This window comes from Phragmites australis, chromosome 21 (genome assembly GCF_958298935.1).
Source record: "Phragmites australis chromosome 21, lpPhrAust1.1, whole genome shotgun sequence".
NCBI lineage: Eukaryota > Viridiplantae > Streptophyta > Magnoliopsida > Poales > Poaceae > Phragmites > Phragmites australis.
In genome coordinates this window covers 731,957-759,437 of record NC_084941.1, presented here as the reverse complement: position 1 = coordinate 759,437, position 27,481 = coordinate 731,957, and the positions used below count along the sequence as shown (strand labels likewise).

The window sequence follows — 27,481 nt, the reverse complement described above, 5'->3', positions numbered from 1 at the left end:
AATATGATACAAGCAAGCTCAACTTAATTTATCTCTTGCTTATGATTCCAGTGGATTTTACTGGACCTAGTCTAGACTCCAGAGTATGGCCCGGTGGTAAGGGCGTGTTTGGTTGTAGACCCTATAAAGCATGACCAAATTTTTTCCACGATCAAAGTTGGGTAGTGTCAAAATTTAACTTAAAATGTTGTATTTGGTTTGTGGCCAAGCCAAAGTTAGTATAATGTCAAAATTGAGGTATTATATGATATTTGGATTGTAGCTATGCCAAATTTTTGTCTAAGCCATGAGCATGATATATGGGTCCTATATATCACATCTTTTTTTAGCATCAAAACATATGTAACATGGGTCTTAATTTGTAGATTAATTACAAGGAGTACAATGTTTCAAACCGATTTGTAATTGGATGTACAATTTAATAAATATTGTCATTAGAAACTTGATAATCCAAAAAGCAATGCATTTAATGCATCCATTCACTAGTTATTGTTTACTGTAGATGACCACCGCTAAATTTGTCTGGGTAGAACCAAATTTTGCCCTCCAACCAAATGGAAACCAAAATAGATGAGCTAGATCAAATTTTGGCTTAGACACATTAGGACCTTCAACCAAACACACTCTAAGAGACACAACCACGTACTGCAGGCAGCCGCTATCAGGACCCGGAAACAAGTGAAGCACCTGCGGCCTGTCAAAACTTGGGCAGGAAATTACGAGCATGCAGTACTAGTGCTTGCATTGTACCATATTACTGATGGAAAGGTTCTGATTACACAAATTAAGAAAAAGTAGGTGTTGATAATAAGGAGTACAATGGTTAGATGCCTGCAGTTGTATCTATATGCAGGAGTACTTACTAGCTAGCAGGAACACATTAAAACAAGCATATATGCTTGAGCTGCAGGCTATAGATCACTTCTGTAGAGAGTTATAGAGATAATTTTCGATGATGTGTGTTTACTTCAGTGTTTTATAAAAACAATTTCTTTCAGCAAAGATGTTTGTGCACTTTCTGCCATCATGCAACAGTGTAACCAACCATGGTGATTTTTATGATATTTTTCATGGTCTTTAAATTCTAATGTTGTACGTGATCATAGATAGACACAGGGAAAGCCGACAAAGCAACTTGGGATCCCGTTACTCATACAATTTATCTTGACATATGTGGTGAGGAAGTTCTAGGAAACAACAGACCAACTCAATATTTGAACAACGTTGGGTATTCCAATTTGGTAAGGAAGTTCAATGAACGCACAGGTAGAAATTATGCGCGCAAGCAATTTAAAAATAGGTGGGAGACACTAAAGGAGTACGGTATATGGAAATCATTGCTCCAACATGCCTCAGGTCTAGAAAGACATCCTGTCACGGGTACCATTGATGCTTCCAATGAGTGGTGGGATTCAGAAATAGAGATATGCTTGCTCTTATGTACTTTCCATTAGTTCATCGATTTTTAAATTATTCATGTTATACTTATGTGGTCTGCTTGCTCCTATGTTTGCAAAAATGTCCTTATACGAAAAAATTCGGTTCGCTCCACTTGGTCATAAGGATAAAATGAGACTGATTTTTTATACGCATAGTGTTACAAATGAACATGCTAGGGTAACAGCTCCAACACCCTATGTTAGTGTCAAATAAGAAGACATTAGCTCAGGGTGTAAAGGATTAGGTTATGATGTTACATTTGTGGCTGGCAAGGTTGGGAAGAAGAGATCAATGGTTTATTCACCTAGTCTCACGCCACCAAAGAGGAGAAATAAAAAATAACAATACTTCATGTCTGTACCGTATTTTAGACTTGTATGAAAAGAAGAGTCAAAATTCCATGACATCTACATCTTAAATATCTATTGATCCTGTGAGACAGGAGATTGTAGAGATGTTGGTCTTAGTGGAGAAGGATGGGGTTGAAGAAGGGAGCGATTAGCATTTCTATGTCACACAACTTCTTATGAAAAAAGAATGTCGTGATGTTTTCATTACTTTGAAGACATCACGTGGAAGGCTTAGGCTTGCATGGCTTAAGAGGACATGGGATGAGAAGAAAAAGCGTTAGGCATCATTTTATTATCTTCTTATGTGTAATGTTATTTTAGTGAACTTATGTTGCTCTATGGACATATATTGCATATTTTTAATGTCATTTTAGTGAATTTATGTTGTTCTATGGAGCTATGTTGCATATTTGTAATGAAACATGTTGAGTTTAGTTGTAATGAAACATTTTAGTAAATATATGTTGCACATTTATGTTGCATATTTGTAATGAAAAAAAAAAACGAGCGAGCAGAGTTGAGCTTTAGTTGTCATGGCATGCTGTTGATCAGAAGATGGACATGTCAATGGGAAGCTCGCGCCATGAGACAGGTCGCGCCGGGGAGGACGAATACGGCGGCGAAGCAGGAGCCGCCGGCCCCGTGCATCTCCCGAAGCTGCTCGCCGCCGGACATCCTCCCGCCCCAAGGACGCGTGAACAGACCAGGGCGAGCTGTTCTTGACGGAAGCGACAACGAGGTTGTCAGCCGTCAGCGTCCTCGGCAGGCGGGGCTCGCCATCGAGCTCCCTCCGCTGCGGAGACACGCTTTCCACTCGCGAAGTCGCGATCCGCCTGGCCGGCCTGGGACAATGAGCCTCCGCCATGGAGCGTCCGAGCCCGAGGACGACGACCTCCGAGCGCAGACTCACCACTCCGTCCGCCAGGGAGCCATGGGTGGTCGGTATTTGGGATAACGAACACCCCCGGTCGCCGCAAGGACGCCTCCCTGCGTCACGCCGTGGCTTGCCGACACTACTAAAAAATTATTTTTAGACCCGGGTGGTAACTCGTTTTCACAGGTGTTTAGTGCACCTGTCTGTGATCGAAGGTCTGTAGAAATGAATGATTTTCACAGGCGCAAAAGTGACCGCCTATGAAAATTTATTACCACAGACGGTTCACTTAAGGAACCGTCTGTGAAATAGGTTTTTACAGTCGGTTCCTTAAGCGGACCATATGTGGAAATCGATCCCTCAATCGATATTTTTTTAATCGAAAAAAAGCAATTTTTTTTTACCGACTAGGAATCCCACGCGGTCGCGACATCACAAGTCACACGTTTTTTCACACGAAATACACGCGCTACGCGGTTTTTGGCACTCGAACTCGAAACCTGTCGGGTCGCGCGAACCCTTCCCACCATCATACTAGAGAACAACTACTAAACATATGAGCATATATAATTCTTTTGATATCTACAATCCGAAACTTCAAATAATTATTTGGGCATCTAAATGACTTTAAATAAAAAAACTTTTCAACCACAAAGTTGTAGATCTCATCGAGGGCTACAATTTTTATATAAATTTTTTCCTCATCCGACTGTGTATGAAAAAGTTATGAATTTTTGAGATAAACTATCACCTATTTCTACAGGCGGTTCCTTTAAGGAACCGTCTGTGATAATATGGTCATTTCTACCTGCATTTCACGTAAGTAACCGTATGTAGAAATGAGTGATAATTTATTTTTAAAAATTTATAATTTTTTCATATGAAGTCGGATGAGTATAAAGTTTATATAAAAATTGTAGCTCTCGACGAGATCTACAAATTTGTAGTTGAAAAGTTTTTCATTTGAAGTCATTTAGATGCCCAAATAATCATTTGAAATTTAAAACGATTATTTGGATATCTAAATGACTTCAAATAAAAAAATGTCAACTACAAAATTATAGATCTCATCAAGAACTACAATTTTCATATAGATTTTTTCTCATCCAACTTCATATACAAAAGTTATGAATTTTTTAATGGATGATCATTTTCAGAGGCGGTTCACATAAGGAACCGCATGTGGAAATGATCATTTTTACAGGGGAAAAATGCACAAACCCCCCCATAAGTCACTCCATTTTTTAGATTCCCCCCATAAGCCATTTTGTTGCAAAAACCCCCCAACAGTACTTTAGATTTGCAAAAAATCCCCAGCAATTGTTTAATCCAGAAAATAGGTTTTATTTAATATAAAAAATATGTGAATTCTTTAATAATTTAGATAAAGGTTTTAAAAATGATTCCTTTGGTGAAATAAATAAAATGAAATGTTTTTAATTTTATTAATCTTATATATATATATATGTTTTTCAATGATAAAATAAATGTTTTAATTATGAGAAAAATTTAGAAAATCTAGAATAATTTTTTAATAGGTTTTCTATATTTTTAATTATGGAAAAATGGTAAATAATTAGAAAATAAAGGGAATTTTTAATTTTTCTAGGTTTTCTATGTTTTTAATTTTAGATAACACATAAGGCAAACGTATAAGTTGCAACGGTATAAAGGGAAACTTCTCTAATTTGTCCGGCCGGCCTACCCATTGGCATGGCACTTGGCCGCATTCCAGCGCTCGGCCTCTCTTCCGTAGATACAGAGAGTTCGGCAAGATTTAGCATCAGTCTCCATTGATTTGTCGTTATTTGTGAACACAAATAATAAATAAAATTATATCCTTATTTCTCTAAGGGACATAATTAAAATATTTATTTTATCATTGAAAAACATATATATAAGATTAATAGAATTAAAAATATTTCATTTTATTTATTTCACCAAAGGAATCATTTTTAAAACCTTTATCTAAATTATTAAAGAATTTATATATTTTTTATATTAAAGAAAACCTATTTTCTACATTAAACAATTGCTGGGGGTTTTGCAAATCTAAATTACTGTTGGGGGGTTTTTTGCAATAAAATGGCTTATGGGGGTGAATCTGAAAAATGGAGTGACTTATGGGGGGTTTGTGTATTTTTCTCTTTTTACAGGCGATTCTTTATATGAACCGTATGTGATAATAATCTATTATCACAGACGGTTCTTTATGTGAATCGCCTGTGAAAATATATTTTTATAGGCGGCTCGTAACCGTAGGAGATCCTCGCGAATTGTTCAGCCGATTTTTCAAATAAATCGTCTGTAGAAAGTTATCATAAATGTCTCAAAAAATAATTTTTTAGTAGTGCGAAGCGCCGCCGCGTTCCTGGCGCTGCCTTCCTCCCGGAGGCCTCTCTGCCCATGACGCCCCCGCTCGCACGGACCATGACCAAGGGCTAGGAGGAAGAAATAGGAGGTAGTACTGAGATGAGCTCCTGAGCCCCTTCATGTCAGGATTCAGAGAAGGCCCCTGGCCTGAAAAATCTCTCGTTGCTCACCAAAGATACCAGCTGACAGTTTTGCATTCGAGCAACAAGAGAGAATGTGTTTGGCATTCACACCTGATTAACGGTAAAAACACCTGAAATTAGTTAGTGCAGACAAAAGAAACCCTTGTGTTTAACCCTGAAACCATGACCATGATATATTCTATGGTGAATGTAACAGTAGATTTTTACTGCAGCTAGTTAAGCACTCAAGCCTCCAAAATGGACCGATAGGAATGGCGACAACAACATCGCTCTCCCAGACTTGAAACCAAGTGAAGCACCTGCCAATTTGGCCTGGAAGATGAAGAGGCTTGTCTCCTCTATATAAAGGATCACCCAGTCACCCTGCAGAGCAGAGAAGAAGAAGAAGAAGTAGTAGTGAGTGGCCGCAGAGGAGATCGGTTAGGATTCAGAATAAGATATGGGGAAGCAGCAGCAGGCTCTGCCCCTTTGCATGGTGTTCCTGGTGGCCTTCCTCGTCGTCTGTGCCATGCACTCTGTCCCTGCAGAAGCAGGTAGGCATCTCTAGCCGACACAGTTGTTTATTCATTTTCACTATGATATATGATTAAAACTAGATAATTAAGATTATGAAAAGTTCTTCCAGAGGCTAAAATCTAAGGGCCTGTTTGTTTCAGCTAGAAATTCTGAAAAGCAGCTTATAAAAGCTGGATTGTGAAAAACTGGATTGTAAAAAGCTAGATTATGAAAAGCTTTTAGGTTGTAGATTCTAAAAAAAAATTATGGACAGTTTAGTAAAATGGACTTTCACAATCTATCAAAAACTGAGAAAAATCAGCTTATCAGATTCCCACAATCTAACCAGCAAATTTTAAAAAGCTATAACCAAAAGCTATAAACAGGACCTAAGTAATGCACATAAACAATCTTGTGTACTTGCTGATCACTTCACACTTGATTGCCTTGCATGCATGAGTTAGTTTTAACTAACTGTTGGTGGTGCACTGCAACTGCATGCAGGGAGAGCGCTGTTGCAGGTGACCTATGAACCGCCAAGACCGGTGATCCCAGGCTGGACGCCTTCTGTGCCTCGTGAACCTCAAACGCCATGAGTGAGCCCGTACGAGGCACAGTGGACATCGGACCACCCAAAAGGAAATTAAAATAAAAACCCGACAACGGACGACCAGCTGGAATAATACCGGTGCGCCTCTGAGATTATATTCTCAGATTGGAATAGAATAAAAGCTCCTTTAAAACGTAGAAATTTTACATGAATCGTACAGTAATTTTACAGGAATTAGTTCAATTTCATAAAAAATATCTCCGTCCAAATGAGGCTAAGACAGCTACTCCTTATATATGTACTTGGGTAATGAGATAGAATAAACAAAAAGTCCTAGCTGAAGTGCATGGCTTTGTGTGTGTATGTATATCATGTACTCTTTCCGGTCAATTTTATAAGATGTATTTTGGTATGAAAAAATCTTTAAAAGTATGTTTCAACATTTATTTTTTCTTACAATATGTTGTTAATTGCTACAATATTAATATCATATTAAAAGCATTTTAAAATATGAATCTATGATAAAACTTTTGCACACGAAACATACATATAGTTTAACTAATTGTTAGTTAAAACTTACAAAATTTAATCTTTTTAAATCAAAATACATCTTGTAAACATGGACGGAGGGAGTACATGTGTACCTTAATCGTAGGCTGTTAAAAAGTCTGGCGGTAGAGGCGAGTTATGATGAGAGTGCTTCGATTAAGGCAATTTTGTGCTCGTGTAACATGGTGTTGCCTCGAATTCGAATCTAGTGAAATAATAGCATGCATCATATGACGCGGCCTTTGAAATTTGGGCCTTGTTTCGGACGTCGGAAATTCTTTCAATTCCTACATGACTTATCTGCAAAAGGGACTAATCAAACACTAGTACTAATCTGCCGACTGGACATAACAAACCCGGGGGCAGTTCCAAGAAGAAGGTGGCAGCGTCAAACCAAACCTAATTTCTACTATATAAAATACAAATTAAGTCTTAAATCACCTCTTTCTACACTCTTCTCATATCTAATAACTTAAAATTTAAATATTTATTTACTTTTGTTATCTAGTTTTGTCCTTCAACTTTTTGTCTCGATATTAGCTACAGATATAGAACATATTTTACTAATAAAAATAAATAAAGAATTTGAAGAAAAATTTACAGATAATCTTATTATCTTTTTCGGATACTATTAAAATTAGACTACAATACCACTCTTGATATATTCGTTGAGCCGTGTTTTTATATGATAATCCATATTCGTATCTTAAGTTTAGAGATGATGTTGCCATGTGCCTCGTGAACATAACAAACCTGGGGGCAGTTCCGACTTTTCCCGTCTCCCGACCGCCAGCGCATGTCCTCTTAGCACGGGGATAATGCCGGCCACTAGCCGCCAGCGCACCTGCCCCACCCAGCACGGCCGCTTCCTAATCAGCAAACCCAACCGATCCGCGCCGTCCATCGCGGCACCCGACGGTTCACCTCGCGCCACGCGGTGGGCCCGCCTCCACCGCCTCCTTCCGCAATCCACCCGAATAGTTTAATCCACGCGCAAAAACCGATTTTTTTTTTTAGAAAGAACGGCGGCAGCAGCGGCAGAATCGCCAGGTAAGTCCCTTCTGGCCTTCTCCTCCTTCCGCTTCCGCCGCCGGTCGCCGCGTGAAATTCGGCGCGATCCGGTTGGGGTTTCGTTGGAGTTCACCTGAAATTCGGGTCGTGTTTGATTGATAGGTTGCTCTGATTGATTGATCGATCGATCGGAGGAGGAGGACAGGGAAGGGGGAGATGGCGGCGTGCAGGGGGTTCTTCGAGTGCCTGCTCAGGCTGCTCAACTTCTTCCTCACCGTCGCCGGCCTCGCCATGGTCGGATACGGGATCTACCTGCTCGTCGAGTGGATGAAGATATCCGGCGCCGGCGCCGGCGGGGAATCGCCGGCGGAGGTGCTCGTCTTCGGCCGGCCGTTGCTCACGGCCGTCGCGCTCGGTGACGGCGGCGACTTCCTCGACAACCTGCCCAAAGCATGGTGAGCGGGTTACGTATGCATGAGCATGGCTTCTTCTTCTTTTTTGTTGTTGGCGTCTGATGAATTGAGATTACTGTTGGTTCCGTCCCTGCAATTTTGCAAATGATTAGGATTGAGAGGAATTGGAAGGTTTGTTAAGTAGGGGCGGCGGTTAGGATTGTAAATAGGAGAAGTGTTACTCTGATTTTCCATATTAAGGATGATCGAGATGCATATGTGAGATCTGCCTGATAGCCAAAATTCTCAACTGCAAATTGCAGTGTGATGAATTATACGTTGCTTGCCTTTAGGCTGACGAGTCTGGGATGCAGATGATAAATTATGTCTGAATTAGAATCGTTCCAGCTGGAACCATGGAATCTTTAGTTTGACAATCATCTTGTTTCCCCGCAAAAAAAAGAAAAAAAAGAAGACAATCATCTTGTTTGTTCTTTGTTTATTTTTACTGCCGAGACGAATGTTTTTGACATGGAATCGCATCTGCTCCCTGCAGGTTTATTTATCTGTTCATTGGTGTGGGCGCTATCGTCTTCCTTGTGTCTCTGTTTGGCTGCATCGGAGCAGGGACAAGAAGCACCTGCTGCTTGTGTTTCGTATCCTGATAATGTGTCTCTTAACTCATCACTGTGTTCTCCTCTTTGAGGAAGATGCCATTTGCTATGCATAAGACACCAAAAAACACTTGGAATTATGTTCAATGTCAAATCCAGCACGGGCCTTTAGACACTGAACATGCTAAACCGATAATTCTTTATATCTGCTGTACTCTGTTGTGCACTGAACACAATTTTTTTAAAGAACAGTAGCAGTAGGTGAGCTATTAATTAATTCTGCAGCCCCAAGATGTTTCATCGAAGGCAGTAACTTGCCTGTGTTTAGTAATAGCAATCAATACTTCAATGTGCTTGTTTCCTTTGACTTTTAAAAAGTATGCTTTCTTGGTTATTTTGTTGATCCTTGCTGAGGCTGGAGCAGCTGCATTCATCTTCTTTGACCATAGCTGGAAAGACGTGAGTCTTCCGTTTGGTGCTAGTTTGGGAATTACTACTACTATGTAACTGCCTTATAGTTTTCTTGACTTACTGTAGTTATCGATAAACTTCTTTTGCAGGTAATTCCAGTGGACAAGACACATAACTTTGATGTTATGTATGACTTTCTGAAGGAAAACTGGGAGATTGCAAGATGGGCTGCTCTTGGTGTTGTCGTATTTGAGGTAGGGGATGAAACAATAAGCTTACATCTTTGATCTTTATACTCAGAACATTTATAATGCGTCCTTTGTTTTTCCAATGCCACTAAATATTTATTTCCTGAATTAATACTTCATAAGTTGTGGTCCTGATATTTGTGCCAATGCTTTCCAACTCTAAACCCCATCCTCCCTTTCAAATTTCTCGTCCCGTAAATTTTGTTCACCCTGGTATGATAGCATGGGTAAGTCGTAATATGTATGGATGTTTCTCTAATGCAGATTTTGTTCTGCCATTGTGTTTGTTGTAACCAAGCACATAATGAACAAACTATAGCTAATTTGACATTCAACATGATACCTAATGAGCTGGACTGGAAACTGATGATGATTTAATTCTGTATTCCTTTCGAAAAATGTCTGTTTTTATCTTTTAGCTATAGTTTTTCTAGTACATGTTGTATGCGGACAAGGTAAACTAATGCTGACTGATATGCAGGTGTTGCTTTTCCTGTTAGCTCTAGTTGTCAGGGCAATGAACAAACCCGCTGAATATGACAGCGATGATGAAATCATTGCAATTGGACGAAGCACTAGCATCCGGCAGCCACTGACCCATTCCCAAAATGTTCCTGCCACTGGCGTTCCCGTCCCACAACTTGATCAACGTTCAAGCAGACATGATGCTTGGAGCCAAAGGATGCGAGAGAAGGTACATATTTTGATGGCTCGTTTTCAGCAGGATCAATCAATATATGTTATCCTTGGTCTCTTCTCTTGATAATGAATTTATATATTTGCCTGATGTAGTATGGTCTGGACACGAGCCAGTTCACCTACAACCCTTCAGACCCAAGCAGGTATCAGCAAAATGGCGCCCCTCAGGCTGAAGAAAGGAGTCGTTGCACCATAATGTGAAAAATCGTTTACAAGGTTCTCCCAGATGATGGATTTTCTTGAATGGGCTACCTCAGCTTGTGTAGTTTGGTCACGATCGTGTTGTTCAGAGTGGTGTATGGTATAGAGAGTTGCTACCTTAATGTTTATCCTACTTGATTTCTTCTCTACAAATGCTCTATGCACCTGTAATTTTCTTGTGAGTGAAGAACAGCTAGCCATTGACATCTTTTATTTTGCATTTACCGGGGCCTGTTTTCCCTTCCACATTCAGTTTCGAGTGTCAAGCAGCTCTGTTTAATCGACACCGTGCTCCTGTTTGTAAGATTTGGTTGTGCTGTGAAGTAAGATGGGTTGGTAGAATGTGTTTTGCTGTGAATACATCGTTGGGATTTTGTACTTGGAAATTCGGTTCTAGCTGTGAATATATCATAGGAATTTGTTCCATCTTTTCCGGATAGCAAGTTGGCTGTCTTTCTGTTCCTATGCAGGTATCTTTTTCTTCTTTCTTGTTATAAAGCTGAGTGGCACATTATCTCAAATGTTTGGTGCCGACCAATAAGTATCCATTTAGCCAAAGAATCTGTACACTAATCAAATATACTCCGGTTTTGTCGTCCATTGCAGCCCGTTACAAGGACCTGTCTTTGGCTCAATGGATACTTATCGTGTGAGCTGGAGCAGGAAAAATGGCATTCACCAACAATCTTAAAGAAAACTTAGAAGAATTTGGCATCACATGGTGTAATGTCCACTCAGCATATGATGAGCCTTGCTCTTGTGTGATGGTGTTAGTTAAGGTGAACATCTATCAGCTAGCGGCACCAAAAGCTTCACTGAGGCAGCGGATTGCAGCGTTCATGCACCATCATCCTATATCTCTTTTTCTATCTTGCCTGGTACGTACGTGCTGACAATGAACTGTGCAAGCAAAACTTATGTGGAGGTCGGTTGAGGCTTTTCATTACTTCCAAGTTCCCCGTGCATAAAAAAGAGCGACATTTTGTGTTGCACACCAATGTATATTTCTCTCTAGATGTTTGCATTTGGCTTACGATAAATGGTGCGAGTAGATTTGATTCGAAAAAATGTTGCCCGTAGCATTTTATCTTTAGTAAGTTGTATAGACATATTTCAACAGAAACTTGTGACCAAAAGTTGTATATGGAGGATCATGTCAGCGTCCAAATTAAACTCCCTCTTCTTTTGTCATTGAACTACTAAACAGATCTATACGTGTAACAGCATGCAACACCTTTTATGGCAGACGTGACTCAATGGTGTTGCGTGATTTGGTCTAATGCCTACAGGATTCAAGCCAGAAGGTAATAGTAAAAATGTCTTGATCTCGTCCAGCATCAGCATCGAAGCTCTGTGATCTGAAGGATTGGAGGCAACAGAAGAGTAACTGAGAGTGCAGAGGTAGCTACTTCTTCCCAAGAGCCTCCCATTCCCACCATATCTTTAGTGTTCCATTCCTCTATCGTCATCCTATACTTTCTTTTCCATTGCTATATGCTTATAAGTGGTATGAACGGTGCAAAATATGGTGAAGCGTATGAAGCATTGCTATATCTTTAGTGTTCCGTTCCTCTATCGTCATCCTAGACTTTCTTTTTCATTACTACATACTTAAGACTATCTCCAACCATATTCCTTTCATTTCGTTCACTTCCCGATTACTTTCTCCGTTCTCATTCTCTTTATTTTTTTTCATCTTCAACAGCTTCCCTTCGAGAGGAATCGCGAAGAGAAATAAGATATAATCCCGTCCTGAAGGGAATAAATTTGAGAATCACTTCGTGACAGGAACAATGAAGTGAAACCGTTGAAACGCTGAATGTAATGAAAACACCTTCACGACAAAAATTTAAACCGTGAAGAGAAACGTTTGGACATGGATCTTACAAGTGGCATGAGCGGTGCAAAATATGATGAAGCTTATGAAACATGCAGCTTGATACCATGTATACATGCACCATACTGAGGTTCGTTGGAACATTTACTCTGTGCTACCATAAATTAACATGACATTTTACACAGTCAATTTCTTTTAACTTTCCCTACTAATATATTTTCAGATGTTTAGATTGAACTTACGAAAAAAATGCACTAAGAGTTATCTCTGAAGTATCTTTCATACTACTAGATTTTAAGTCCTATTGCTATTGTTGAAGTAGCAGCCACTTTTCCTCAAAAAAAGAGCAGTGCTTCTGAGTTCAATCTTAGCTTCAGTAGTTTTTTTTAGGGAAGCTTTAGTAGATTCTTTTGTTGCAGGGTTTCATCAAGAGAAAATCTACGATTTATCATCGAATAACTACTGATTCTACAATCCGCCATCGGATAAATTCTGTTTACTTCTATATCATCGAATAAATGTTTCAATTCCTTATATGTCATCGGCTTCCGATACTACCCTCCGCTGCACTGTTCATAAACAGTATGAACAGTACCCGTGAATAAAAAAGTCACAAAAAATATGTCAATTTTTGTGCACGCTCTATAATTCATAATCAACCCGTTTTAACTGTATTCACCTAAAAATACTGTATAGAATTCAAACTAAAATTCTTCAAAATGTACTACTTTTGTAACTTCTTGCAATTTTTAAGCCTCATAAAAATTTACAAAAAATCTGAGAAAATTTACTAATAATCCTCTAATGTGATGTAATAATTTCTAAAATTATCTCCCGCGGTGAAAAAAATTAGTTATTTGTAATGCATAGTATTACAAAAGTAGCTCATTTTGAGAAATTTTAGTTTGAATTTTACACAGTATTTTTAGGTGAATACAGTTAAAATAGTTTGATTATGAATTATAGAGCGAGAACAAAAATCGACATATTTTGTGACTTTTTTATTCTCGGGTACTGTTCATGAACAGTGCATCGGAGGGCAGTATCGGAAGCCGATGGCATATAAGGAACTGAAACATTTATTCGATGGTATAAAAGTAAACAGAATTTATTCGATGACGAATTGTAGAATCAGTAGTTATTCAATGACGAATCCTAGATTTACTCTTTCATCAGAGATGATGGAAGGCTAATTCCTATGGGCCGGAACGGAGTCTCAAACAGGAGGAAAATGCAAGACGGTGGCAGAAGCAAAAACGGAACATGTCTTGTGACGGTGGCAGAAGCAAAAACCGGTCCGTGCTAATGGCAAGAATAAATTTTTCCCACTAAAAAATGATGTGCATGCTCAGCTAGATTGCTAGAGTACAGGCCCAGGAAGCGGAGGCCCCCTCGCCGGAGCAGCGGCGATCGAGGAAGCCGAGGTCCCCTCGCCGGAGCAGCGGCGATCCGTTGATTTACCACAGTAAATTAACGTCCTGAAAAATTTCTGCTGAATTCCAGTTTGAGCATACCCGCCCGTGACTTTATTTTGGCTCCAATCATTCAAAGATGGTTATTTTTGGTTGTCATCTTCTTATTAGTCGTCCAATAAGAGGAGTTAGTTTCAGAGGATTGACCATTTTGGAAAGGGCAAAATGGTTCTAATCTGATTACAACTATAGTTTTATTTTCCGCCATCCTCGTACTGTAACTAAAGGATTGCGCTCCCAACATCATGCCTCATCGCATCAGATGGAAAATCAGTCACATCAGAGCGTTCATTTGATCGAGGGCGTAAGAATCCAAATCCCAAAACAGAATAGATTAGGAAAATAAGCCATGGTTGAAACAAACAATACAGACGAACAAAAATGATTTATTTTCCGCGTGCAAGTACCATATTTCTTGAAAAATCTGATTTTTATTTTCTGCCGTGTTCGTGCTGTAACAAAAAGGATTTTGACGTACACAATGCCTCACCGCATCGTAACAAAAGTCTGACAAAGCAGAGCGTTCAATGGACTGAGAGAACGAGGGCGTAAGAATACAAATCCCAAGGATAAAAATCAAAGCAAGGAAATAAGCCGTTGTTGAATTGAACAAAACAATTCAGACGAGCAAGTAAATTCAAGAGGGAGTTTCCCAAAAAAACAATTGAAGAGGGAGCAAATACGATCAGAGCCTGTCGGGATGTATGAGGAGTCATCACCTTGTGACATCAGGGGATTGACAGACTTTCATACATGCATCATCACCTCGCATCAACACAAACACAGATCATCTCATGAGGAACAATGGGGAATTCTATATCAATGAGGAACATGGCAGCAGAATCAACAGCGGCAAGAACGATGACAGAATTCTAGATCTGAGATGAACAGGTGGCTCAGAACTTCTTAGAGGATTTGTGCAACCGACACCGGCGGACGCCTCCGGCACACGGATCTCTTTCCTCATCGCCAATGCACATCATCTCATCCCATCCCCCTGACTACTTCTCGAGACGAATGCCAAAGAGGAAGCAAAAAGAAGAAGACGGGAGGAGGAAAAAGAAGCAGCTTGAGGAGTCAGGACCATCAGCGATGGCGTGCGAGACGGCGGCGGAGGGAGTTTCGCGTGGCTGCGCCCTTCAATTTATAGACGAAGACAGCGGCGAACCAAACCTAGAGGACATCGGCTAGGAGGCCCAGGCCCAAGAGATACGGGCCGGTGGGCCAGGCCCATTAGGCCCAACTCGTTGGGCTCTAGCCAGTGTAAAGAAGGTCTGTTCGGTAGATCTCCGGCTAAAAAGCTCGTATTTTTAGCTTTAAAAATTTATAAAGTTAGAATTGTAAGTATATTAATAATATTTAAATAGGTCATTTTATTTTTATTTTATACTAAAAATTGATATTTAAACTATTTTATTTTAATCTATAAATTTAAAATTTGATGTAAAGGTGGAGGTGAAGTTTCACCAAATAAGATGAAAATAATAAAAAATCAGTACAGTAGAGATCTAATAATCCTCTCCAAAAACTCGAGAGGTCCAAACACAGCGGCAAAAAAATTGTCTGAAAGCAGGCCTTTCTTACCGTTTTTGGACTGCTTAATGAATGCATAAAAAAATCTTGCAGTTCTGATTTGTGACCTATATTAATGCATGGCATAAAAAAAAGACTAAGTGTTTAATGAAAATCCATCTGTTCATTCCCTTTTTCTTCTGTGCACGTATATAAATAACTTTATAAAAAATCATAAATAAATTAAAATAAATCAATAAACAATTTAAGAATATGTGAAGACAATTCAAATCGATTATTCAACAAAATTTAAGTAGATTGTTGGAGCAAACATGGTTATTATGTAGCAAATAGGATATCTTTCTCAAAGAAAAAACAGAGAGCAAAATCTGAAGAAAGCAGGCCAGCATGAATTGCTTGCATCAGGACGTAAAAAATTGAAATATTGCCAGGCCACCAAGCAGATTGTGGGAGCAAACATCATTATTCCGTACCAAATAGGATAATTTTCCCAACGAAAAACAGAAAAAAAAAATCTTAAAAAAGGAAGACAGCACGAATTGCTTACATCAGGACGTAGAAAATCGAAAAGTTGCCGGACCAAGTTAACTAAAAATGCTTGACGAGTTACCGAAAGCTGCCTACATTCTAACAATTGAAAAAATGCCAAAGAACTAAACAAATTCGCTTGAGGATTTAGAATAAATAGCCTACAAATCAAAGCACATGGCAGCCACGGATCTGGATCCATGCTTCTTTTTACCTCATTTTAACTTCACAACTTACGCCCTTGGATTGCTCACTTACGCCCAAAAGACCATCTGGAGTAAACAAGATGGTTTCTTCCATTTTCCTATCAGATAATGAAAGAAACCATCTTGTGACGGAAGCAACGGTCTCTGGTTAATAAAAGAAAATTTTATAAGATTTAGTTCGTAAAAAGATTTTCCTTATGTATATTACGTCATCTTATCTTTTCTCTTAATTATACATAATTAGTTATTAAATTAGAAGATGATATCTCATAAAAATCTTTGGATAAAGAGTCTGATAGAATTTACTTCCGAGTGAACTTAGCTGCAGCCTGCGTGAGCTTGGCGCCGGAGAAGAGCTCGATGATGCGGATGGGTGAGCTTCCGAGCGCAACGATGGTGGGTAACGGCACAAGGATGCTTCTGGATCTCAAGAGATTGAGAGGGTTTTAGTGAGTGGGGCTCATATGGGTGATTTTTGTGTGTTGATGGAGCGACCACACCGAAGGACTCGAAATCTAGTCTTTATCAATAAAATAAAAGAGGAGCTGTTCCACGTTGGTGATATGTTTCTTTCCTTGGAAGATTGCGGATCTTCTTGTGAGATTTATTTATTAATCAATGAGGAAGGTAGTTGGTCTGGTGATGGGAGTGAAGTTCGGTTTGGTAGCAGACGAGGTCGCCCCAACCCGATGGAAAGAAACGATGCTTACGATGGATGGGATTCCAATTCGATCCCCTTCCCTTGAATCTTGATGTGTCCTGTTCATCCATTCACACGTGACGTGATATTTTCTTGCTGGTTTGGTTTGAGGTTGGTGCAGCTCGAGCTCGAGCAGTCAGTTGCTGCAGTGCTGCGAATTGACCGCCGGAGACGACGCAAGCAATGAGGCCAGCAGGCCGGCCGGACCCACGTGTCAGTATCAGCCACTCCTCCTCCAGTCCGCGTCGTCTTCTTCTTCCTCCATAGCCGTCGAGTTGCTTGGGGTGATGGTGCACGTGGTCAATCAAATCGATCGGGCAGAGATCGAGTAGTGGAAGGAGGTCATGCTCGGCGAGGCCAATTAATTAGTAGCTGATATACCACTCTCCTTAGGCGGAGGAGGAGGACCTGCGATTCATTGAGGAGGAGGAGGAGCTTAGGCGGCGGCGGCGCCATGGACGCGGAGAGAGGAGATGCCCAGTTGCCCCTGCTGGATCACCCGAACCAGCTGCAGCCGCAGGTAACCCCCAATCTCCCATCCCCTCGTTCTTTCGTTTACTTCGCACCTCTCGCATCCATCCTAGCTACTTCTTACTGCGCATGGATGCTGCTGCTTCTTCATCGGAATAATACAGTTCTTCTTCTTCACCTACCACTGGTTAATTCGTAATCTCCTAATGAAATGAATCACGCATGATTCAGTGACATGCACACACGACTGTTATTGCTCCTGTGCCACCACGGCAATTCTGCACTCAACTCAAATCAGTGCTGCTCTTTCACCTTCACTAATTCTTGCTCCACAACCTTCACATGCAATCCTGCCTCTCATCCGCAAGGTTGTTATCTGCATCTGCTGAGACAAACAAACAAACAAAAATAAGCTAATTAACTCGACTTCACCAATCCATGCTTCCTTTTTCCTCATTTTAACCTCACGAGATGGTTTCTTCCATTATCTGAAAAAAGCCTTCACAAGATGGTGACTGTAACTATAATTTCATTGCTCCCTGCAGGTTTCCTCAGCAAATCAGCACTTTAGCAAGCCCTTCAGCTGGAAGGCTCCTGCCATTGTTTTGGGTATGTCTCATCCCAACAAAGGCATATGTTATGCCTGCCATCATGCCATGCCAAATTATTTTCAGCTTTCTATCTTGTTTTTCAACCAAGCTGCCTCTCTAACCACTTGTGCTGCTTTGCGATACCAGCCTTTGAATTCTTGGAGAGCATTGCTTACTCCGGGATCGCACTCAACTTGGTCGTCTATCTTGGAACAGTCCTCCATGGAAGTACTGCTTCCAATGCAGCAAATGTTGATGCATGGAATGGTGCCACGTTTCTTACACCTGTTCTTGGAGCCTTTCTTGCTGATACATACTGGGGAAAATACAAGACCATAGCTATCTCTATAGTATTCTATGTTGTTGTAAGTGCAAGCACTATCTTCATTTACTAATTCTCTTGTAGTATGTGCCACTTATTATCTTTATAATAATTGGTACATGTCTTGACTGTCCTCAAACAGGGATTGCTCGTAATTACCGCATCTGCTGTCATTCCATCCCTACGGCCTGCCTCATGTGAAGGAACTTCTTGCCCTCCTGCAACAGGGTTTCAATATTTTGCGCTCTTTGCTTCATTGTACCTTGTTTCGCTTGGTACTGGGGGCGTCAAGTCAGCTTTACTTCCCTTCGGAGCGGACCAATACAATGATTCTAACCTCGAAGAGAGTAAAAAGAAGCAATTGTTCTTCAGCTGGTTCTTCATTGCTGTCAACCTTGGAGTGTTCATCTCGGGCACTGTTCTTGTCTGGATACAGCAAAATGTTGCTTGGTCTCTTGGATTTGGCATCTCATTGATATGCCTTGTTATCGCCACAGTTGCCTTTTTTGTTGGAACACCAGTCTACAGGGTCCAACTTCCAACTGGGAGCCCACTGAAAAGTATTATAATGGTATGTGTTGCCTCTTTTAAGAAGCGAAAAGTGGCGGTTCCTGCTGATAGCACACTATTGTTTCAAGGGGATGGCATTGAATTGAGCAACACAGTGCCAAACAAATTAGCACACACCGATGAATTCAGGTATGTTTATCACTTTGTCCCAATATGGAAATGGAATGCAAAGCTAACATAGCAGGGAAATTTATCTTACATTTGTACTGTAGTTTTATTGCATCATTACCTACAAAGAGACATTCAAAAGTAGCAAGGGTCTAATCTCACACCTGCTCACCAGACCCTGCAGTTATGCAGGACTGAAATTTAGTATGATGAAAGAAAAACAACTCCTCACAAAAAATATATTTTCTGAGTAAATCAACTCTTAAATGCACCTTTGATCACATGATTTGAGCACAAAAATAATAATCTTGACCTAGACTCGAAGGATCCCTTGAGCAAATCGGAACTTATGAAACTGTTATATGTTCTCTCAAACAATATGTCATATAGTTGGGGCGAACAAAAATTTACATTCACATTTGACAGCAATTAGGATTGCGTGGAATCATAGATGATTGATTGGAGAGACCTATGTACATATATATAGGAGAGGAGATCTGGTGGCTTATAGAAATAGGACCTGCCGAGATCTCCTCCTGATATCTCTCTAACCATATATAGGGCTGGCCGGCTATACCAGGCACACGCCCAACACGCACAACACATATATATTCTAACATCCTCCCGCAGTCACAGCGTCGATGGAGCGAACGTTGAGACTGGATCGAAACTCCGTGAAGACAGCAGTGGGCAAGCCTTTGGTGAAGATGTCAGCGAACTGAGACGTCGTTGGGACGTGAAGAACGCGGACAGCACCTAGGGCCACTCGTTCTCGAACGAAGTGAAGATCAATCTCAATGTGCTTGGTGCGCTGATGCTGAACGGGGTTGGAAGACATATATACGGTGCTGATGTTGTCACAGTAGACCAAAGTGGCATGGTGCAGAGGTGAATGCAGCTCAGACAACAACTGTCGTATCCAAGAGGCTTCAGCAACGGCATTGGCGACCGCACGATACTCAGCTTCTGCACTAGAGCGGGAGACTGTGTTCTGGCGCTTGGAGGACCAGGAGATAAGATTGTCCCCTAGAAACACTGCGTAACCTGATGTGGACTTACGAGTGTCAGGACATCCAGCCCAATCCGCATCAGAGTAGACAATGAGATTAGGTGCACTGGAAGCTGTAATATGTAAGCCCAACTCCAAGGTGCCACGAACATAGCGCAGAATGCGCTTCAAGGCTGCAAGGTGAGGCTCACGCGGGTCATGCATGTGAAGACACACCTGTTGCACGGCATAAGCAATGTCCGGCCGTGTGAAGGTGAGGTACTGCAAAGCTCCTGCTAGACTCCGAAAATCTGTAGGATCTGCAATGGGAGCGCCATCAGCGGAAAGTTTGGGGTTGATGTCAACCGGTGTGAAACAAGGCTTGCAGTCTGCCATACCAGCCCGGTCTAGTATATCCAACATATACTGATGTTGGGACAAGAAGAGTCCACAACTAGTGCGCTGTACCTGCATGCCCAGAAAGTGATGGAGTTCTCCCAAATCTTTCATAGAGAATTCACGCTGAAGAGCTGCAATGATGCGCTGGCGCAGATCCGTTGATGAGGCAGTCAGCACAATATCATCCACATATAACAGAAGATAGGCAATCTCTGAACCCCGTCGATAGACAAACAGAGATGTATCCGTCTTAGCCTCAACGAAACCCAACTGGAGGAGAAAAGAGGCGAACCTGCTGTTCCAAGCACGAGGCGCCTGTTTCAAGCCATATAGAGACCGATTTAGGCGGCAGACGAAGTCTGGGAGAGAGGTATCCTCAAAACCAGCTGGCTGAGCACAATAGACGGTCTCTGAGAGTGTCCCATGGAGAAATGCATTCTTCACATCTAGCTGGTGAACTGGCCAGCTGCGGGAGACTGCCAAAGAAAGAACTGTGCGAACGGTGGCAGGCTTCACAACAGGGCTGAAGGTCTCGTCATAGTCAATGCCAGGGCGTTGTGTAAAGCCACGAAGAACCCAGCGAGCCTTGTAACGCTCGAGAGAACCGTCTGCTTTGAGCTTGTGCTTAAATATCCACTTGCCAGTCACTACATTGGAGCGCGGGGGTCGCGAAACAAGATCCCAAGTGTGGTTGGCAAGTAAGGCCGAGAACTCCTCCTGCATAGCTGCACGCCAATGAGGATCAGCAAGGGCGGCCCGATATGTCCGCGGAATCGGTGACAAGGTGGTCGCCTGAAGTGTAACCGGTTGTCGAAAACCAGATTTCCCACGCGTCCGCATGGCATGTTGGTTGGCCACAGGGACGATGGGAACTGCCCCACGAGGGAAAGGAGCAGTGACATCCGGTGGCGGAGGAGGTGAAGTAGTCGAAGTCGGTGACGGAGGAGGCCGCGGTCGACGGCTGTACGTCAACCGAACTGGTGGCACCGGTGCCCGGTCAGCCAAGTCAGGCAGAGGAGGCTGAGGGCGCCGGCTGTAGACGTGACCAGCCCAGCGCTGAAAGCCGGGCGGAGGTCCAGTCGGGCGAGGTGGTGATGCTGCAGGGCCGGCCGATGCCGGGCTGAGGCTGCTGGGCGGTGAAACCCTGCTGGGCACTAGCGGGCTGGCTGTCGAGGGAGCGGGTCCAGCCAGTGTAGGGGTGCCAGAGGCCAGAGGAGCAGCAGCACGCCATGGGGTGCTGCTCCCGGGGTGAACAGCCGCACGTGGCTGTGCGGTGGCGGTGCCAGAAGAACCTGCAGGCATAAAACATGATGGCACTGGGAAAGCCACTAGTGGGTCAGTAGAGTCCAAAAACTCGAAGTCCTGGGGGGTGGAACGAGTGTTGTCCTCTGAGAAGGGAAATGATGACTCATCAAAGACAACATGCCGGGAAATGATGATCCGATTGGAAGATCGGTCGAGACAGCAGTAGCCTTTATGATGAGGAGAGTAACCAAGAAAGACACACAAGGAGGAGCGGGGAGCGAGTTTGTGGGGGGCGGTAGCGGAGAGGTTGGGGTAGCAGCGACAACCGAAAACACGAAGATGCTCATAGGATGGAGGAGCCCCATAGAGAACCGTATGGGGAACTGAGAAATTAAGTGCCTTGGTTGGAAGAATATTAAGAAGAAGTGTGGCGGTGGAAAGAGCCTCAACCCAATAGGCTGGTGGGACACTAGCCTGAAAAAGAAGGGAGCGAACAACATTATTGATAGTGCGGATAATGCGTTCAGCTTTACCATTCTGTGAAGATGTATATGGGCAGGACATGCGTAACTGGACGCCATGAGAAAGAAAGAATGCGCGGGAAGTGTGATTGTCGAACTCGCGGCCATTGTCGCACTGGATGCCCTGAACAGTGACACCGAACTGTGTAGCAACATAGGCAAAGAAGTTAGACAGTGTGGAAAAGGTGTCGGACTTTAGTCGAAGCGGAAACGTCTAGAGATAGTGCGAAAAATCATCGAGAACAACAAGGTAATACTTGTGCCCAGAAATACTTGGAATTGGTGATGTCCACAAATCACAATGGATTAATTGAAAAATATGAGTGGTTATGGAGGTAGACGCATGAAAAGGTAAACGAGTATGACGCCCCAACTGGCAAGCATGACAAAGTGTATGACTAGCACTATTATTACATGGAATGGCAGATGACTGTGCTAGCCTAGACAAGACCTCATGACCGGGATAACCAAGACGCTGGTGCCAAAGTGAAGGACTGGAGGCGGCAAGGAGAGCAGAGGCGGACTCCGGAAGCTGCAGTGGGTAAAGAGGACCGGAGCTGTCACACCTGACGATCTCTCTCCGAGAATGAAGATCCTTCACAGAACAACCAAGAGGGTCAAACTCTACAGAACAGTTGTTATCGGAAGTAAACTGGCGAACCGAAATGAGATTCTTAATAAGACCAGGTGAAACAAGGACATTATTAAGATGAAGATTGTTAGGTAAAGTGGTAACGCCAGTGGAAGTAACGGGAAGAAGGTGCCCATTACCGACAACAATATGAGATGGAAAAGATGAACGTGGAGTATGAGGAGTAGTAGTTATACCAGCATCTGAAGTCATATGATTAGAAGCCCCGGAGTCAAAGTACCAGTTGGTGGACGGGGGCTGCTGGAGCGACATCGTCTGGAAGTTGGACGCCAAGCTGGAGGCATCCCATCCTGGAACAGCGGGGCTGTATAGGCTGGCTGGTGGTACTGCCCACTGCTGCACACCGGGGTGAACACCCCAGCCCTGCTGGGCGGCGGCCAGCAGCGCATGGGGTACCTGCTGGCCACCGTTTGGCTGCTGTACACCGGCCAGAAGGGCTTGAGGATGTGGGAGCGTCATTGGGCGGGGTCCAGGACACATGTTGATGGTCCCAGCCCATAGTTGATGAAGATTGGGCCAGCCGGAGGGCCCCGAAGCTCCTGGAGTAGCGGGCTGACCGCTGGTGTTCGCTGGCCCACGGCCGCCGCCACCACGCTTCCCGCGCCGGGTACGCTTGCCCCCCCACCCCCCGCTGTTGAAGGGCTGAGGCGGCGCCTGCTGCCGCTGCTGTGCAGGCGCGGCTGAAGGTGCAGTTGGAGCAGAAGGTGGTCGCGAACCAGTAGGTGGCGCTGTAGTAGTAGTGGTGAGAGCAGTAGCCGGCGCCGTCGCCTCCATGTTGAGCTCCTCGAGAAGGAGATCATTGCGTGCCTGCAGGAAGGTAGGGAAGGGGTGCCCACGACGAAGATGAAGGCCAATTGCCTCGAACCGACCGTTGAGACCTCGGAGGAGGTTGAGGACGAGCGTGCGGTCTTGAACGGGCTCGTCGAGGTCACGAAGAGCATCTGCCATGCTTTTGAGCTTCCTGCAGTAGGTGGTGATGTCTTGATCGCCTTGCTTGAAGTTGCGGAACTCTGCGTCGAGATGGAGGGCGCGAGTCTCACGATTCCCGCGAAACTGTGACTCGATGGCGAGCCATGAAGTGCGAGCAGTATTGCCCGGCTCGATCACAGTGTCGGCAAGGGCGTCGGTGATGGTGCCGGTGATCCACGTGCGGACGACGCAGTCCATGCGGACCCAGTCCGGGGAGGTGGGCGCAGTCACGTCGGATAGCACGTGACTTTCCAGGGAGTAGCGGCCGACGACGTGGAGGAGCGACTCGCGCCACCGACCGTAGAAGGTGGACGAGACGTCGAGGGTGAGTGGCACGAGGAGGCGGATGTTCTGCACAGCCACAGCCTGGGCGTGCAGATTGATCAGGGCAGCAGCTTCGTGCTGCAGCAAGGCATCCCGGAGATGCGTAGCGTCGCCGGCCACGGAGACGTGATCGCCGTCGCCGGAGGCGTCGCTGGCGTCATCATCGCTGCCGGGAAGTGGCTGGGACGCAGCGCGCTCGAGGTCAGCGCGAGCCAGGGCGGCGCGGAGACGGGCGTCGGCGGCGTCGCGCTCAGCCTGGGCGGCGGCGGCCACGCAGTCCGCCTCTGCGACGCGGGCGAGGGCGGCGTCGTGGCGAGCCTTGGCCACGCGCGCACGTTCCGCCTTTGCGAGTCGCGCGGCGTCGTCCCGCGCGCGCGTCTCCGTAGCAGCAGCGGCGGCAGCGGCGGCAGCAGCCGAGGCGTCGGTGACGGCGCCTGAGGCCGCGCTCGAGGGCTGCGAGGGCTGCGGAGCGAGCGGGGAAGCAGATGGAGGTGAGCCAGCCATGGCCGGTGCGGCAGAAAACGCGCACACGGGAAAGATCGGCGGGCGGGTGCGGAAGGAAACTCTAGACTCGTGATACCAGTTGCAAGAAAAGATGTGACAGCAATTAGGATTGCGTGGAATCATAGATGATTGATTGGAGAGACCTATGTACATATATATAGGAGAGGAGATCTGGTGGCTTATAGAAATAGGACCTGCCGAGATCTCCTCCTGATATCTCTCTAACCATATATAGGGCTGGCCGGCTATACCAGGCACACGCCCAACACGCACAACACATATATATTCTAACAACATTAAAAGGAGGCTTTCATGCTAGACGTGTGGTCTTGATTTATTCACATGAATTTTAACAAAGTGAGCTAAGACCCAGTCGATGCTCAGAGAGGGCCCTTCCTTTAACTACTCCCTCTAGTCGTGAGGACTTGCTGGTGTAGCCAAAAATAACTTGCAAGGGACCTAAAAGAAAGATTGCAATGCAACTAAAGTACAATATAGCCCCCCTATTTGTCCATCAGATTTAATTAAATTCTCTCTCATAAATGTGACGTGCATTTCTTTGTCATGTTCTGTTAGATAAAGTCCATACTTTTGTCATCCTAAAACTACACATTTCCATGACTGGTTAAGCGCATTTTTCCTCTTATTTGCTTTTTATTGTTATTTGTAACACCATGGTGCAGAATCGACTGTGTTTTGCATATTGAAGTTCTTTCTGTCATCTTTTGGTTGAAATTACATTGAATACTTTGGATATTTGAACTCGTTCAGGTGCTTAGATAAGGCTGCTGTAATTTTAGAGGACCAAGACATAAAGGATATCTGTCGTCCATGGCCATTATGTACAGTAACTCAGGTGGAGGAAGTGAAGATTCTGCTCCGGATGCTTCCAATATGGTTCACCGGTGTCTTGTATTCAGCTGCAATGTGCCAAACTGCTACCACGTTCATTCAACAGGGGAATGCAATGAACACCAAGATCGGATCCTTCTCTGTGCCTGCTGCGTCTCTGAACTCTGCCGAGGTAATCTTTATGATGGTTTGGGTTGCGTTCCAGGACAGCATTGTGATCCCAATAGCCAGAAGATACACTGGAAATCCTGCAGGACTTACGCTACTGCAGCGGATGGGTATTGGCCGGTTTCTAGCGATTCCAGCATTGGGAGCAGCTGCACTGGTTGAGATGTGGAGATTGCGCAGTGTGAAGGCTGGCCAAAATTTAAGCATAGGGTGGCAACTCCCACAGTTTGTGATCCTGGCCTGCTCTGATGTATTCTGCGGCATAGCGCAGCTTGAGTTCTTCTACTCCGAGGCCCCGGCGTCGATGCGTAGCTTGTGCTCGGCATTCCAATTCCTTGCAATGTCACTGGCTTACTACGTGAACACACTCCTCATCTCGATCATCGCTGTTGTGACTAAGATGTGGGGTGGGCAGGGCTGGCTTCCTGCTGATGTGAACGATGGTCACCTCGACTATTACTTTTGGTTGTGGACGGTGATCAGCGTGGTGAACTATGTTGTATACACGGCGTTTGCAAAGAATTATACAGTCAAGAAGGTCGTCCCCCAGTAAATGATGCTCCTGCTCTGGCTCAATAAGCTCTCTCTGTGTCCATCCTCTAGGCTGTAGTATTCTTCTGAACTGTGCTACTGCTCCAGGACCAATATTATTTATTGAGGTGTATGTAAGCAAGTAAAGACCACCAAAGTTCGTTTCTTTCTGTTCTGTTCATTTGAATAAAAGTGCCTCTGGACTAGAGTGATTCTTCGTAATGTTCTCTTTCTCAATGCTTATAAACATCGCCAAAAACATGTTATGTGCATGCAGATTGATTGAAATGATGTGTTGGTGTTCGTTCCTTGATCTTTGTCATCCCTTTGGTGAGTCCATGTCTGATGCTTGATGAAACTTAGCAACTAGCAACTATTTTCCTCTCTTTAATGAATGGGGCAATGGGCAGATGGGATCTCCTGCCATCTGTTTGATAGGAAAGGAACGATCTCTTGGGTTGGTGTGTTTCATCTTCAACGCGCGCAGAGTATTGTTTGTTTGTAAATTCAAATTGTACCCATTTGGTGTTGGGTAGCCGGCCATTTGTTTTCCTGCAATCGATAAGATACACCACGCATTCATTTGTTTAACAACTCGAGCGATATGATTCCAGTCTCGTTTACCAAAGCAGCTGCAGCTCTGTTAATCTATCTGCAAGCTGTGCTTACCATGTTATGAGCAATTACAGTACTGATGCATGCAGTCACATGGTCACCGGCATTTGCAGGCGTTGATTTCATACCCCCTGCACCGATTAATTTGTTCAAGGAAAGGGGCGCAAGTTCCTACCGCTATGCCGGTGAACATGGCAGCAAGCTCGTCGGCTACGGCAACGGGACTTGACAGTGCCAAGATCGTGCCGGATAAGCAGATGGTGAGAGAAGGGGGGTAAAACTGAAATTGCATTGATCTAGATGTTCAAGGAGAGGCATTTGGTGGCTGAATGTCCGGTTCCTCTCACATGTTACACATAAATGCCCATTTATTATTAAATGAAGCATGCATCTTGTAATATGTCTTGAAAGCGTGTATTTTGTTAGTACTCATTTCAAATGTTGTTACTGCAAATAAAAACATATAAAGACAAGTGTACATTGGTTAATTGCACTACCATCCACTCTTTCAAGAATCCGAATCCAGCTAGCTAGTCAAATGATTTCATAAGTGATTTTGGTTCAGAAGAGAAATGTTTTGAGGAAAAACCGAATCCAAAACGTTTCAAGAATCCCCCATGCTTAAATGTAAGGGCCCGTTTGGCAGAGCTTCTCCTGATTCAAATTCTCTAAAAAAATTGATTCTCTGAGGAAGTGATTCTGTGGCTGAAAGTGATTCTTAATGATTCTCTAGGATAAACTCTATGAATCAGGAGAATCAGCATGGTCAGCTCCTCAGGAGAAGCTACTTTTTTCAGCTCCTCAGCTTCTAGTTCATTTCAGTGAATCAGGAGAAGTGATTCACTCAGGGAGCTAAAGCCAAATTCTGCCGTTTGGCAGAGCTCCTCCAGATTCAGCTCAGAAGCTGAATCTGGAGCTCTGCCAAACGGGCCCTAACTCTTCTCTTCGCTTCTTCCCAAATGCCTCCCATTCCCGGGCATATGTCACTATCCTTGTTGATAGTTTGTAGATGGGAGAGAAGAACTA

At 43.7% G+C, this 27,481-nt stretch overlaps 2 protein-coding genes and 2 non-coding genes across 5 annotated transcripts; 2 read left to right on the top strand and 2 right to left on the bottom strand.

Moving 5' to 3' along the window:
* Positions 1–5,538: 5,538 nt before the first annotated feature.
* LOC133903531 (tobamovirus multiplication protein 2A-like) lies at positions 5,539–10,776 on the top strand. Of its 2 annotated transcripts, XM_062344945.1 has the most exons (8): positions 5,539–5,713; positions 6,180–7,824; positions 7,948–8,240; positions 8,734–8,833; positions 9,170–9,250; positions 9,352–9,456; positions 9,932–10,144; positions 10,243–10,776. In XM_062344945.1, the coding sequence occupies exons 3-8, from the start codon at positions 8,002–8,004 to the stop codon at positions 10,348–10,350; spliced, it is 846 nt and encodes a 281-aa protein (XP_062200929.1). In that variant the 5' UTR covers positions 5,539–5,713; positions 6,180–7,824; positions 7,948–8,001; the 3' UTR covers positions 10,351–10,776. The 2 variants fall into 2 exon arrangements, with proteins under 2 accessions (XP_062200929.1, XP_062200930.1); XM_062344946.1 differs by lacking the exons at positions 5,539–5,713; positions 6,180–7,824 and having other exon boundaries at positions 7,832–8,240.
* A 3,564-nt stretch (positions 10,777–14,340) lies between these two features.
* On the bottom strand, positions 14,341–14,429 carry LOC133904201 (small nucleolar RNA snoR14). The gene has a single exon (XR_009907434.1). It is a non-coding gene; the product is annotated as a small nucleolar RNA snoR14 (small nucleolar RNA).
* Positions 14,430–14,551: 122 nt separating this feature from the next.
* LOC133904198 (small nucleolar RNA U61) lies at positions 14,552–14,631 on the bottom strand. Its single transcript, XR_009907431.1, has one exon. It is a non-coding gene; the product is annotated as a small nucleolar RNA U61 (small nucleolar RNA).
* A 1,681-nt stretch (positions 14,632–16,312) lies between these two features.
* On the top strand, positions 16,313–26,148 carry LOC133902967 (protein NRT1/ PTR FAMILY 8.3-like). The gene is made up of 5 exons (XM_062344296.1): positions 16,313–17,146; positions 17,643–17,706; positions 17,835–18,052; positions 18,152–18,708; positions 25,061–26,148. Exons 1-5 carry the CDS (start codon positions 17,081–17,083, stop codon positions 25,860–25,862), a joined length of 1,707 nt encoding a protein of 568 aa, XP_062200280.1. The 5' UTR covers positions 16,313–17,080; the 3' UTR covers positions 25,863–26,148.
* The last annotated feature ends 1,333 nt before the right edge of the window (positions 26,149–27,481 follow it).

Coding starts and splice junctions, on each gene's coding strand:
- LOC133903531 (XM_062344945.1), top strand. CDS start 8,002: ATGGCGGCGTGCAGGGGGTTCTTCGAGTGCCTGCTCAGGCTGCTCAAC. Junction 8,241..8,733: donor GACAACCTGCCCAAAGCATG/GTGAGCGGGTTA, acceptor TGCTCCCTGCAG/GTTTATTTATCTGTTCATTG. Junction 10,145..10,242: donor GCCAAAGGATGCGAGAGAAG/GTACATATTTTG, acceptor TGCCTGATGTAG/TATGGTCTGGACACGAGCCA.
- LOC133902967 (XM_062344296.1), top strand. CDS start 17,081: ATGGACGCGGAGAGAGGAGATGCCCAGTTGCCCCTGCTGGATCACCCG. Junction 17,707..17,834: donor GGCTCCTGCCATTGTTTTGG/GTATGTCTCATC, acceptor TTGCGATACCAG/CCTTTGAATTCTTGGAGAGC. Junction 18,053..18,151: donor CTATAGTATTCTATGTTGTT/GTAAGTGCAAGC, acceptor GTCCTCAAACAG/GGATTGCTCGTAATTACCGC.